General features: G+C 51.3%; 5 protein-coding genes across 5 annotated transcripts; all 5 read right to left on the bottom strand.

The window, feature by feature from the left end:
• Nucleotides 1-427: 427 nt before the first annotated feature.
• Nucleotides 428-1546, bottom strand: Z517_00043 (uncharacterized protein; the record flags this gene model as incomplete). Its single annotated transcript, XM_013433009.1, has 1 exon — nucleotides 428-1546. One exon carries the CDS (start codon nucleotides 1544-1546, stop codon nucleotides 428-430), a length of 1119 nt encoding a protein of 372 aa, XP_013288463.1.
• A 421-nt stretch (nucleotides 1547-1967) lies between these two features.
• Z517_00042 (uncharacterized protein) lies at nucleotides 1968-3476 on the bottom strand (the record flags this gene model as incomplete). The annotated part of the gene is made up of 3 exons (XM_013433008.1): nucleotides 1968-2504; nucleotides 2608-2818; nucleotides 2890-3476. The coding sequence occupies 3 exons, from the start codon at nucleotides 3474-3476 to the stop codon at nucleotides 1968-1970; spliced, it is 1335 nt and encodes a 444-aa protein (XP_013288462.1).
• Nucleotides 3477-4174: 698 nt separating this feature from the next.
• On the bottom strand, nucleotides 4175-6471 carry Z517_00041 (uncharacterized protein; the record flags this gene model as incomplete). The annotated part of the gene is made up of 7 exons (XM_013433007.1): nucleotides 4175-4654; nucleotides 4711-4955; nucleotides 5090-5253; nucleotides 5308-5503; nucleotides 5604-6009; nucleotides 6068-6289; nucleotides 6343-6471. 7 exons carry the CDS (start codon nucleotides 6469-6471, stop codon nucleotides 4175-4177), a joined length of 1842 nt encoding a protein of 613 aa, XP_013288461.1.
• A 496-nt stretch (nucleotides 6472-6967) lies between these two features.
• Nucleotides 6968-8942, bottom strand: Z517_00040 (uncharacterized protein; the record flags this gene model as incomplete). The annotated part of the gene is made up of 5 exons (XM_013433006.1): nucleotides 6968-7923; nucleotides 7979-8081; nucleotides 8154-8479; nucleotides 8580-8843; nucleotides 8909-8942. The coding sequence occupies 5 exons, from the start codon at nucleotides 8940-8942 to the stop codon at nucleotides 6968-6970; spliced, it is 1683 nt and encodes a 560-aa protein (XP_013288460.1).
• Nucleotides 8943-10359: 1417 nt separating this feature from the next.
• On the bottom strand, nucleotides 10360-12283 carry Z517_00039 (uncharacterized protein; the record flags this gene model as incomplete). The annotated part of the gene is made up of 8 exons (XM_013433005.1): nucleotides 10360-10606; nucleotides 10666-10792; nucleotides 10841-11131; nucleotides 11182-11429; nucleotides 11478-11695; nucleotides 11760-11879; nucleotides 11932-12092; nucleotides 12151-12283. The coding sequence occupies 8 exons, from the start codon at nucleotides 12281-12283 to the stop codon at nucleotides 10360-10362; spliced, it is 1545 nt and encodes a 514-aa protein (XP_013288459.1).
• Nucleotides 12284-12631: the final 348 nt, after the last annotated feature.

Raw genomic sequence — 12631 nt, 5'->3', positions numbered from 1 at the left:
GCCAACACCACGTTTTCTCAACGGGGAGAGTGGCGTCCGTCTCATCACAGTCAGGGTCTTGGTATACGGCTCGACGGGTCCAAGTAAAGTATGTACGGGGTATGCGATTGAAGGACGTAGAACATTGCTACTCACGCTCTAATAGCTAGTAGCTGATAGTTAATGAGAGCAAACAAAGGGAGACGATAGCGAGGCGATGCTCACCGTCCAGCTACCTGTACCTCGTACATGTGTAGGTCTAATCCTTGGGGAAATATAATGCATCAAGGGTTCTTGTTGTACTATTTGCAGTGTTTGTTCAACTTCTCTTCTAGTAATATCTTACATGTGATCCAGTCTAAATATCCGTGTTCACAGAGAAGTTCAACACTGCCTTTTTGGCAGCGCAAATGAATATACATAGTGTTTGACACATGCCCCTGAGACGCTATCGACTTCCACTCACAAGCAGAATGGCACTTCCTAGCTGGCGTCTGATATCCTCGTTATCCACGTCGTGGGTATCTTCGACCTCCCCCCACATCCTGGTCTGCCATCTTACCTCGAGGCTTGAGGCCTCGGCAGCCTCCTCGATGCCAAACCGCTTCTGACTCCCACTCTCTTGCATATCCCGGAATTCCTCACTCCACTCAATTAACAGTCTTGTACCGACAAGTAGACTCTTCGTAGCCAATACTGCACGCTCGAGGGCTGCAAGCTCATATGCAGGAAGGCCAGCAATCCACCCACGGATCACGCTTCTCGTCGTTTCATCCTGCTGCGTAGGCATGATGCTGTTTTCGTCCAGAACCGGTTTGATGTCAACACCAGGCCACACTGATGTACTTAGATAACTAATGATGGGTGTGGCTGTCCGAATCTGAATCTCACGTAGTGATTCTGTCCGTTCGGTTTGCATTTCCAACTGCGATGCCGAAGTGTTCGCTGGTGCCCAACACAGTAACGTGTCCGTGTCTAGGTAACGCATCATGATTGTAATGATGTCTTTTCGGATCTTGCCATCACCCCGCGTCTCTGTCTCGATGATGTCCTGCGCCCGTGCCGATATTGAGGTCATAGGGATGTTGTGGTTTTTCAACGCTTGCTGCGCGGATTCGAGCAGATCCCATTCAATAGCGATAGCATGGGCCAGGTGCGGCTTGGAGCGCGGGATCGTGAGGATTGATTTGCTGGGAGTCCGCACGGGTCTCTGGTCCAAATACACTTGATACCCTTGTGGGACTTCTCTGACATGAACATCTTTCCAAAACCTTTTCCTCAATGGGCTTGTCTTCCCACCCGGCTGACTCGCGGCACGAAGTTCTTTTCCTTGCTTGAGCAGCTCTGCTTTCCGTCTTCGTTCTTGGATCCGGTCGCCATATTGGGGAGACGTAGGAACGGGAGCACTGGGGGGTGGTCCGGTTGCAGTGATCGGGAGTGCAGTGGCGGATAATGAGCTGGTTGAGGAGATCGCGCGGATTGTTGGCGTCGCAAGCCGACCGACCGAAGGATGGGTTTTCAAGCCGCGGACGACAGATGAAGACACTCTTAGCATATCTGCCCTCATGTTACCCTTGTGAGACGGGATAGAGAGCCGAATCGAGAGCTGGAAATCAACAACGTCTCGGAGTTTAAGATGCCAAGACGAAGGGAATTCGATACCTAGCTCGCCCCTCTTTCGGACGAGGATGATGCCGCCCTATGCTCACCCCCAGCTCCCCGCGCACCGCTTAGTTGGAGACCATGGGCCGTTCAGAGGTTTGTATCATGCTTCCTACTATTTTTTCTGCACTAGGAGGTCAGAGGAAGTCCGAGTGACTGCGTTGGACACCAGAGCAACGACTACCACACCACTATGTGATACCCAGATATAACCGCCGGCGCCGCGACCTAAATGCTTTGAATCTGTTCTTGAATTCTCCTTCCGCAACAACAACAATAACACCACTCTTGAACCATCTCTACTACACTTTCTCCCCTCCAAGTTCTCAAAGCCTAGAAGATCTCGCCGCCTCCAGGGCTTTTGTCTGTGCACGGTAGTTCTTGAGCAGCTGTCGGACGGCCAAGTCAAACATGACATCCTCAGAGCCCCCTGGTATCCGGGCGGTTGGGATTTCGCGGTAGATTTTCTCGACCAGTTCGCCTTGACCTGTCCTCGTGAAGCCATTCCCTCCAAAGAGAAGTACTGCGCAGCGTGAACATTCATCCAGCACCAAGCCCGCCTTGGCTTTGGCGAGGGCAATCAAGCCGCCCAGTTGGGTATCCGCGTCTTCCTTCTTCATCTTCGACAGTGAATACACGAATTGCTCGACCCAGGCAGACAGAGACTCGAGCTCCGCCCCGCATCTGGCTAGTCGATTTCGAACCACGGGCTGCTCAATGAGCGGCTTTCCGAAAGCCTCGCGCTTCATCACATATTCGAAGGCGGCGGATAGGGCGACGCGAGAGATACGAGTGATACCGACAACGATTGCCAGTCTTTCGTGATTGAAGTTGTTGGTGATCATCTTCATCCCTGCCCCTTCCTTTACCACGTGACACCAACGTTTCAAGAGTCAGTGGGAGTACTTCGAGGCTGGGACATTTCGACGCAAATGGGTGAATGGAAGCCATCTAGAGGCAACGTACCTTTCCAATGAGATTCTCAACCGGGACCTTGACGTCATCAAGCTCGATGTAAGTAGTACCACTTGTCGTGTTTCCGCTGGTCTTGATCCGGCGAAGGGAGACGCCCTCCTGGTTTAGAAGCGGCACAACGAGAAGAGAAAGTCCGCTGGCTCCGGGGCCTCCAGTTCGAACGGCCATTGTGCAGTAATGCGACCAAATCCCATTGGTGATCCTGATTGTTGACAGATTCTCCTGGTCAGTAACGAAGCTTCGTTGGGTGTTGAACGTCAGTCGCGAACTCACCACTTCTTGCTACCATTCACGATGTAAAACTTGCCATCGGCCGTCTTCTTGGCCGTAGTCGAAATATTCGCGACGTCGCTCCCGGCATCTGGCTCGGTTATACCGATGCATATCCGCTTGTCCCCCCGCAGCAACTCGGGAAGGAACCTTTCTTGGAGCTGCGGGCTGCCGTAGGTGATAATCGGAGGCACACCGTACGCCATGCCGGTCGACAAGGAGGAGGGCGGGCCCCCGAGTCCCGCTCGTCTCATTTCACTGATGTAGATGGAGAAGTGGACGTGGTCGAAATCTTCGACCTTCAAGCCCCCCAACAATTCCGTGATGCCTATGCTTTTCAGCAATTTGACCGGCAGGGGTGCCGGCAGATTAGGGATCAGCATGTTGTGCTTCGAGAACGTTTTGAAGACATGGTCTGGGACGTCGCCCTCGGTTTCCCATTCCCGGGCGTGGGAAGACAAGTGTTCGTCGATAAATGCTCGACATGATTTCTGCCAGGCCCGGTGTGATTCGTTGTAGTATGGCGATGGCTGGCCGAGGAGCCAAGGAGGTTCTGCGAATGGTATGGGAATCGCTCGTTCGGTGGCCATGCCTTTTCGCCCAGGTCTTTCCCGTTGTTACCAAATGTGACTCGGCGACGTCGTTTGACAATTGACCGAGATGATGGAGCAAGAGACCGATCCAATGCCTATCTTTTGAACCAGAGCATAGGATATATATACTGACCCCGCAATGCGCCCAGCCGGGCCGTAAGCTTGACAAGAAGTGCTTGGTGCATAGCCGGCCGAGGTCCAGACATTCTCTGTGTTGACTGCGACAGCTACTGCATTAGCTGCCCCTGCTGCCCTATCGAGAAACCCCTTATAGCTAGCCTCATGCCTGCGTGGGAGCTCCTCGGGAAACCCAATTGAGTAAGGCACCCTCCGTAACTAATCACTCTCTACTTACCTAGGTATGCAAGTTCGACGTCATCTCTAACGTAGATACTTGGGCTTGATAGAGGTACCAGTAATCCTCCAAAGTATCAAGCTAGGAACAGTCCCCACCTAGTTGAGCACTAAAGCAGTCGAGGGTTGAAGGTTGAATGAAAAATGGCAAGCAAAACTAAAAGGTTTCATGGGACACTCTTTGACATACGGCCAGGGGAGGGCTTCAGAGCCCTAGTTCCTATGTACATGCAACTGGATCTGAAAAAAAAGGGGGGTTCATTATTCAGTAGTTGCAGCGGTAATCTCTGCAAATCCCTCGCATTCAACCGTTGGAACCTGATGGGTCCAGGAACAAAATGTCAGAGTTTGGCTACAGGGGCAGCCGGATATGAGTTACCGTTGATCGAGGTTGACTGCTTGCGACTCATCAGCCGTCGAATGACACCGATGATGTGCTTCTGCTCATCGCCGAGGGTTTCGGGGCTATCGGCGCGTTTGTCTGCGAAGTTGGTGATCTTGTCCCAATGATATCGAATGTTTTCCGGCGTGAATTGGTCGATGTCGAAGGTGTGTCCCTCAGAACGCTGCCACCGCGTCCTGCCCTGCCAGCCACAGCCCACTTCATAGAGGCCTCCGGTTGGTCGGTCAGGCACCTTGTCGGAACATAATGCCAGGACCAAGGGTGCCACGAACTCGGGTTTGCGTGCGTGGACGAGTTCTTCACTCAGGACGGTGCGAGTGAGCTGTGTTCCAGCCGAGGGACCGATGGTGTTGACGTAGATGTTGTATTTAGCTCCCTCCTCTGCGACAGCACGCGAAAATCCCAGGATAGCCATTTTCTAGATCATCGTCAATAGTTCGAAGCATTGTGATAGGTACGATGCAGGTGACTCACCGCTGTCGCATAGTTGGCCTGGCCGTAGTTTCCGTATACCCCACTGGTGCTGGATGTGTTGACAATTCGCCCGTATTTCTGTTTCATCATATAAGGATAGGCCGCTTTCGTGCAGGCGTAGCTGCCACGCAGATGGACGTTGAAAATATCATCCCATTGTTTCTCTGTCATATTGATGAAAGCCTTGTCTCGCAGTATGCCAGCATTGTTGACCAAAATATCGACTCTACCAAAGTTGTCGATGGCTGTAACACATCTTCCAATTAGCACAGCTTCTAAAAAGAAAGTGTGTAGAGGAGCTAGCAAGCTACTACTGTTCCGCTGAGAACCCTTCCAAGGGACGAAACCGAAACTGTGGACAGGACGCAGTGAGGTTTACCTGTTTTGATGACCGAAGCCCCATCCTCAACCGAAGAACTATTTCCGACCGCCCTCCCTCCAGAGGCACGGATTTCTTCCACCACAGAGTTTGGGTTCACAAGGTCGTTGACCACAACAGCAGCACCTCGTTTTGCGAATTCGATACAGTAGGCACGTCCGAGACTGTAGACATTAGAAACACCTCAGCCTGGGACACATGTTGGAAGGGGGCTTTACCCAGCACCGCCACCAGTGATGACTGCAACTTTGCCATCATATCTAACATCCTCCCCTGGATCGTTTCTATCTTGTTTTTGTGCGGCTTCAAGGTTGGCCACCATGTCAGCTGTTTTGGTGGGATGATCAGGCTTCGAAAAGTCATTGATGTCTGCCCAACGCTTCAATATCGCGCCCGGCGTGAAGGTCTCGTCACCTGGAAATGTGAATATCAGTTGCTTTGAATCTCCGAAGCTCGTGCTTGTGGCAATTGCGCGATCTTGAATCTAAATAGGTTCTCTCAAACCTTAACTCACATTTCAGTACAGCACCTGGCGATCGCTCCCATCGAAACTTGGAAACATGGCCAGCGAAGACTTCAAACACCGAGCCGGATTCCCTGTTGATGGGATGAACGAGTAGCCCAACCAGAGGAGAAACATGTTCGGGTCTCAGGTATTGTAGCAGCTCGGCGGACGTGGTTGTAGCCGTCATGTCCGCCGCAGTGACAGGTGCGATGGCGTTCACAAGGATGTTGTACTTGAGGCCCTCCTTGGCCAACGTCTGTGTCAATCCAACAGCGCCCAACGTGGCCGCCGAGTAGTTGCATTGCCTAGAGTTGCCAAAAAGCCCTGCTGTAGAGGATGCCATTATGATCCTTCCGTATTTCTGTTTGCGGAATATTTTCCAGGCGGCCTGGGTGCATTTGAAGACGCCTGGAGACTAATGTTAGTCCGGGATCCCGTCTGGCACATTGTATTTGCGGGAACTGAAGGGGAACCTTTCCTTTGGAAAGAACGGCGTCAATGTCATCCCAGTCCTTGTCTGTCATGTTTTCAAAGCTCGCGTCTCGAAAGATACTTGCACTGTTGACCAAGATGTCCAGCCTTCCAAGTTTTTGAATGGCATCCTGAACGATGGCATCGCCGTTGAGCACGCTGTTGTAGTTTGCGGCGGATCTTCCTCCAGCACTGACTATCTGTTCGACCACCTCATCGGCGTCCTACCATAGCGTTAATTCATGGGCTCTTGAAGGGTGGAGACACGATAGCGTACTTTTCTGGAGACATCGTTCACGAGAACGCTGGCCCCTCTCGATGCAAGAGAGAGAGCATGTGCCTTGCCCAAGCCGCTGCCAGCACCGGTGATGATGGCGACGTGATTGTCAAGCCGTAAATCTACCATGTTGATATCGAGTGATGGCGGGAGAAGTAGCGTTCACAGTACACAGCCAGGAACAGCAGATTGCGACGTCACGAGGTGCGTTTCATTTATTCCACAAATGAAGGGCAGAATTGGCGGTGTCTTTGTCAGAGGCTCCAAGCATCTTGACGTTACCATATGTGGTTTCTCGCCTCTTTTGGCATGACGACTGTGAGTGCCGAACCCGAGGGACGAGGCACCCCTTTGTATTGCGGATAGGTCAAACTGAAATCACGTTCTACATCACCAGCCCTCGGCCTTCCAGTGCGTCTGCAGAATGCACAGCCGGTTTCGAGTAGTGTATGATTCCGATAGAACAGAAAATTCAACGGATCAAAGATGGATTCGAAATTAATTCTTCGTGACATCACTCTGGGGGACTTCTACTTCTATTCTGCAGACCATCATATTATGCTCTCATGACAAAGAATGGGTTGGGTTTGCAACTGTTTCCGTGGCATTGATAACTGAGCTGGCATCAAAGCCGAGCACGGTCCGAGATATCCTTGACAATCTGACCCTTCTCCCCTCGCTTCTCTTTGTCCCGCAAAACCCTCCTCAAGATCTTGCTACTGGGGCTCTTTGGTATCTCTGCGATGAACTCTACCTCCTTGATCCATTTATAGCGCACTCGCCTCTCTTTCACATATTGTATCAGCTCCCTGCCCACCTCGTCACTCGGCTTCACAGTGGGCTTCAACACAATATATGCCTTTGGTCGTTCGGCACTATAGTCGTCAGGTATCCCCAACACGGCGCAATCGTCCACGGCAGGATGTCCCAGTAGGAGACTCTCCAGCTCCGCTGGGGCTACCTGTTGACCTTTGACCTTGATCATCTCCTTGATTCGATCAACAATATGGATAAAGCCTTCATCATCGATACTACCAATGTCACCGGTACGTAGGAAGCCGTCCGCTCCAAATGTCTCGGCTGTTTCCTTCGCGTTTGCGAGATACCCCATTGCAATCTGGGGACCACTGGCAAGAATCTCGCCTATCTCGTTTGGCCCTCGCTCTTCACCTGTAACCACGTCGAGGATCTTCACTGTCGTCGAGCCAAGCAGCACACCCCCGCTGTTGGCATATTTATAGCTGTAGAATTCAGGTGGGTGGGTCGTCAGACAGCAGCACGACTCTGTCATACCGTAACTTTGCCTGAATCCGGTCCACGGCATCTTCTGCTCAAGTTGGCGGATGACCTCCTGCCCAAGAGGAGCTGCGCCAGATGCGATTGTCCTGACACAAGTGAGATCGTAACCATCAACAATAGGGTCGCGTACGAGTCGAATGACAATGGACGGGACCAGGGTGAGATCTGTGATCTGGTATTTGATAATGGCATCTAGGAACGCTTCCATAGTGAATTGTGGGAGCATGATGCATTCGTCATTGCCAGCGATAGGCCAGTGAAGGAAACGCATGAGCCCACTGACTGGTCGATCATTTTAGCACTTGTCACAAATTTCCCTGCTGTAGGCATCGCTTACTGTGAAACAAGGGGAGGCATGCCAGAAACCGTTTCTTCTCCGGTCCTGCAACGTCCTTCAGCTGTTGGCATTGAGCAATCATATTCTTATGTGACAGCATCACCTGTCATTTATACAGTCAGTCGCTCATCCGAGGCCTTGGAGTAGACATTGGTGATGACCGGCCCTCACTCACAGCTTTTGGTAGCCCAGTTGTTCCACTGCTGAAGGTCAGGAACCCGCACACATCGTTGGTGCTGCCCGCTGGGATGCGATATGTAGGCGTCTGGTCATTGCCGTAGCTCTTGCCAATTTCCAACAGTTGCTTTATCGTCGTGTAGCCCTCGAGCTCTCCCTCTAACAAGAAAATGCGGTCGTTGGGAATTCCCGCTTTCTTTGCCGCTACAAGGGCCACGTTGATGGAGCTGGGCACAGTCATGATATACTTTGTTTGTGCCGTCTTGAGGGCATGGGCCATCTCGTCCGGGCCATATGCAGGAGAGGCGCCGTTGACTCTTCCACCTGATACCTTTCGTCAATCTTCCTTCAGTCAAGCTACATCAAACGTTGAGGGATTGCAAAGCGTCAAAGATGAGATAGTGGGTATCGCTCCAAAACATACCTGCTCTCAAGATGGAGAACAAAGCGACAGGGTACCATATCGTATTCGGGCTAAACAAGGATACTGTCTCTTCCACCTGCAAGCCATATCGCTTGACCAAGGCTGTGGATAGATGTGTAGCATGCTCCTTGACTTGTAAGTAGTCTAGCCGCTCCTGGGTGACTGCATTGGTGAAGCCTCCGATCTCGTTGGGCGGAAAGCTAAACAATGGCGAGTACCTCGCGTCCTCGAAAGCCCATTCCCATATCGTCACATCATTCGGACCTGCTCTCGCCCAGGATAGAATTAGCAATGCGAAGTATAGGAGAGGCTTGGTTGTATAGGCGTACACTCAATGTCGGGATATCTGGACCTGAACAACATCCTGAATATGTATCAGATGGTTGCATGAAGTGATGGCACAATCGCTCAACCCACCCCCCATAAGGCTTTTGAGGGAGCTTTGGAGGAGCAACAATAGGTCGATAATATGGTGTTGGAGCGAGGCCCATGAGAATGAGGGGGTTCTGCTTAATACCTCAAGCGAGAGCAAATTGAAATCTCCGAGGCAACACAGCCTTGGGCCGAACGTGCAAGGGCTGCTGTTATGGACTTATGGGCCTGTTTTGTGACTTTACAAAGCCTTGGTAGCTTTAATATGTCGGATCATTCAGTTCATATCTCTGTGCCCATATTTTCAAGGATTTGTGAGAGCTACACAACCTGAAGAGTGAGAGTGCTCCTATCTGACCTTGGTGCCGCTCGGTGCAGTCTCTATCGCACCATATGAAAGAGTGAGCGCTTTACCAAGCATGCGAACCATCTCTTTTCGGCCGCGTGACATCTGCTGCAACGCGTGCCTGGATCCAACAGAGATTGACGCTCGTCCTTCTAGCGATCCCGAGAAAGAATCATGGAGAGGGACCCTCGGGCCTCGGAGCGCACCTCATTTCGACTCAGCATCATTATGGGATCTAGCGAATCCGGGGACGCTCATGAATCACAGCGGCACCATCTCATTAAGTGAGCCTCCGGCCCGGCCGGAATTGACATACCTCATCTAGTGGTCAGACATTTCCGATTTGGTAGAGTCGGCTGCTCCGTCCACTTCGATGTCCGTAGGACTTTTGTCAATGGAACCTTTGGTGTGTGCGTGTTTCGCGTTTCGCGTTTGTGCTGCATCATTCCTGACGGGACTTTGCCTGCATAACTGTATGGATGTAGCGATCTCTAGCACCTCCTATAGAACCGTCGTCATGAAGCATCAGCCGGACCAGCGTTGCTAAGAATCAGTTCTTCGATGGGGAATTAAACTCCCCCTTACCCCATCCCCCACCCCCGCACGCGCCTTTGACGGAATCCATTAGGAATCAATTCTAGATCGAAACCCTCCAACCTAATTGGTTTGACAGCACTGACAGTCCAAATGTAGTATAGAGTACGTCCACTATACTAGTTTGGGCTAGATGCTGAGTACTCCTCCAATAAGCTCTGACAAATTATAGGCTAAGCCTCTGGTGGTGGTAGCTTAACCTGATTAGGATACATCGGAATGGATCAAGGGATTGAATGCTAACAACGCTGGATCCCGTGTCAGGCAATGCTCCCTAGAAAACCACAGACATGACACAGATTATAATGGCTGTGGTCCTAGATGCCTAGTGTCTTTGCATCATCTGAGATACCATGGAATCTCAAGGGCGAGATAGGGGGTCCGGCGCTGACAATATTCCACTTGACACGAGATGACTTAACATATCAACTTTACAATGTTCGTCGTGTCTTTTTCTCCTTACTTTCCTCACTCTTGTTTGACATCTGCTACAGATATATCTGCGTCAGGCCGCTCGGTGTGGTCATGGATCGTGTGCGTTGTGGGGTCGATCTCAAGCTGGTACTGGTATACCGCAATCTCGTCGCCGTCACCGAAGATGGCGCCGATCTCTTCCAAGGGCGTATCCCGAGTGTCTGGCCAGAACATAAGAACACAGAACCCGGAGAGAAAACCCGGAATGATGAAGCAGAGCAGGAATTTCCACTGTATATTCCTGTACATTTGTATTCGTTAGAGATCCCTCAAGCCTTACCGGGGGAGGGACAAACTTACTTCAAAGCTTCGGGGGCTGATTGAAGCCATATTATATTCATGAACGCTATCATAGAAGTGCCGAGACAGACTCCTTTGGCGCGAAGGTGGTTGGGGAAGACCTCCCCCAAGTACACGAACTGTGTTCCTAGAAAGCTATCAGTGTCGTTACCGCAGTTGAGAAGGATATTCATACCATCAAGGCCGATGTTGACGAATGGCTGATAGAGGAAAAACATAGCTACCGTGGCTTTCAATGCAGCAGTGTTGGTGGAAGGGACGAAATTGGCGAGGAGCGCCGCGATAATGCTCAGCATAGTCGAGGTTCCAAGAATGCCGATGCCCAGCATCCAATTCCGAGGAATCTTGTCAATCAAAATCGGACCGAAGAAGAAGCACACGAAGCCGACGGTAAGCCAGAGAGATGGGAAGAGGAGCTGTTTCATGGGACTGTAGCCCAACAGCCTATAGATCACCGGTCCGTAGTCTGTGCCAATATTAGAAACCGGCCATCATATTGTAGTAGAGGGAACGCACTATTGATAACCAGCACTCCCGAGAACTGAACCATCCCCGTAGTTGCGAGTCCAAGCAAGGCACGCTTACGGTATGATGGCCTTTTGAACATCTGGTACCAGCTCGATGGCAGGGAGCGATCAATCGCCACTTGTTTCTGAATTTGATACAACTCGAGGTTCGCCCGATCGTGACCGACTCCCGAATGAGAATGTATCTTGATGAGAACTTGTCTCGCTTGCTCGTCGCGGCCTCGCATGACAAGCCACCTATTGAAGTCAATGAGAATGAAGCGTAAATGCAGATAAGGTGCTTACCTGGGGCTTTCCGGACAGACAAAAAGCCCGGAAAGGAGTAACGACGGCCATAAGCATTGTAAAGCTACCGGCAGGCGCCAGTTGTGGCCGTTATTAGGCCAAAAGAAGCACCCAAATCCAATCCATGTTGCTGTCAAGTACCCGAAGACGTAAAAAACCCCATGGAACTCAACCAGCCCACCACGAAGATTAGCCGGTACGAGTTCACTCATCATCAGCTACGAGAGAGGTTCTCAGCAAGATTTACCCAGCAGTAGTGAGCACAGAGTTCAAAGGACCTACCGGAGGAGCTGCAACGAACATATAGGCGCCGGCGCCCGAAAAGAAGCGGAAGACAATGAACTCTGCCACATTAGTGCTGCCAGCCATGACTGCACCGGACACGATAATCAGTAAAGCAGGCTGTTGCGATGTGAGCCGATAAACAAGACATCCGAACTGCAGTGCCGCTCACCACTGCGAGCGACCATTTCCTGCCGTATTTGTCGGCGACCCATGGCAAGCACAACACTCCTAGAAACCCCCCGGTCTGAAAGACACCGTTCATAGTCGAGATCAGAGTGGTACCATTGGAAGATGTTTCGAGGTTGAAGTACTCCAGAAAAGATGGCTGCCCTGGTCCTGGATTAGTGGACTTCCCCCCGGATGGCGAAAGTGTAGGAGAGGGACTTACCTAGCAACGTTCCGATGACGGAGGCTGCATAGCCAAAGCTCATTGAACCAAGTCCGAGATAGGAGATCAAGATCAAAGTATAGACATTTAACTTGTCCCTGGTCGCAGGTGGAGAATGCATTTCGGCGGTCATGATGATAGACGTTGGATTCAGACTTTGCTCAGAGAAAGACGAGCTCTGGAAGGTTCAATTTCCAGTTCATGGTCTGGGAGAAGTATATTAGTACAACGAGTCTGATGTACCCATTCACTTTGGGCCACGGTCCGAGGAGTATCCGTTGATAGTCAAGACAGCACCAAGTAAGAAATAGAGCAATACAGTAGAGACGGCGACTCTGGCCCTCGGTCCTGCCCTCGGGTGCTCCCCATACACTCGGAACCACCGTACACCTACCAACCCCGCGCCCTAGAAGACACCTGATATTTCCTGGGGTATTGTGTCTCGCCTGTGCATGTTTCTCGGACTCCTTGTAGCCGAGAG

Source organism: Fonsecaea pedrosoi, assembly GCF_000835455.1.
Source record: "Fonsecaea pedrosoi CBS 271.37 unplaced genomic scaffold supercont1.1, whole genome shotgun sequence".
Classification (NCBI taxonomy): Eukaryota; Fungi; Ascomycota; class Eurotiomycetes; order Chaetothyriales; family Herpotrichiellaceae; genus Fonsecaea; species Fonsecaea pedrosoi.
The sequence above is the reverse complement of the archived record's forward strand: the minus strand, read 5'-3'. Positions and strand labels throughout refer to the sequence as shown.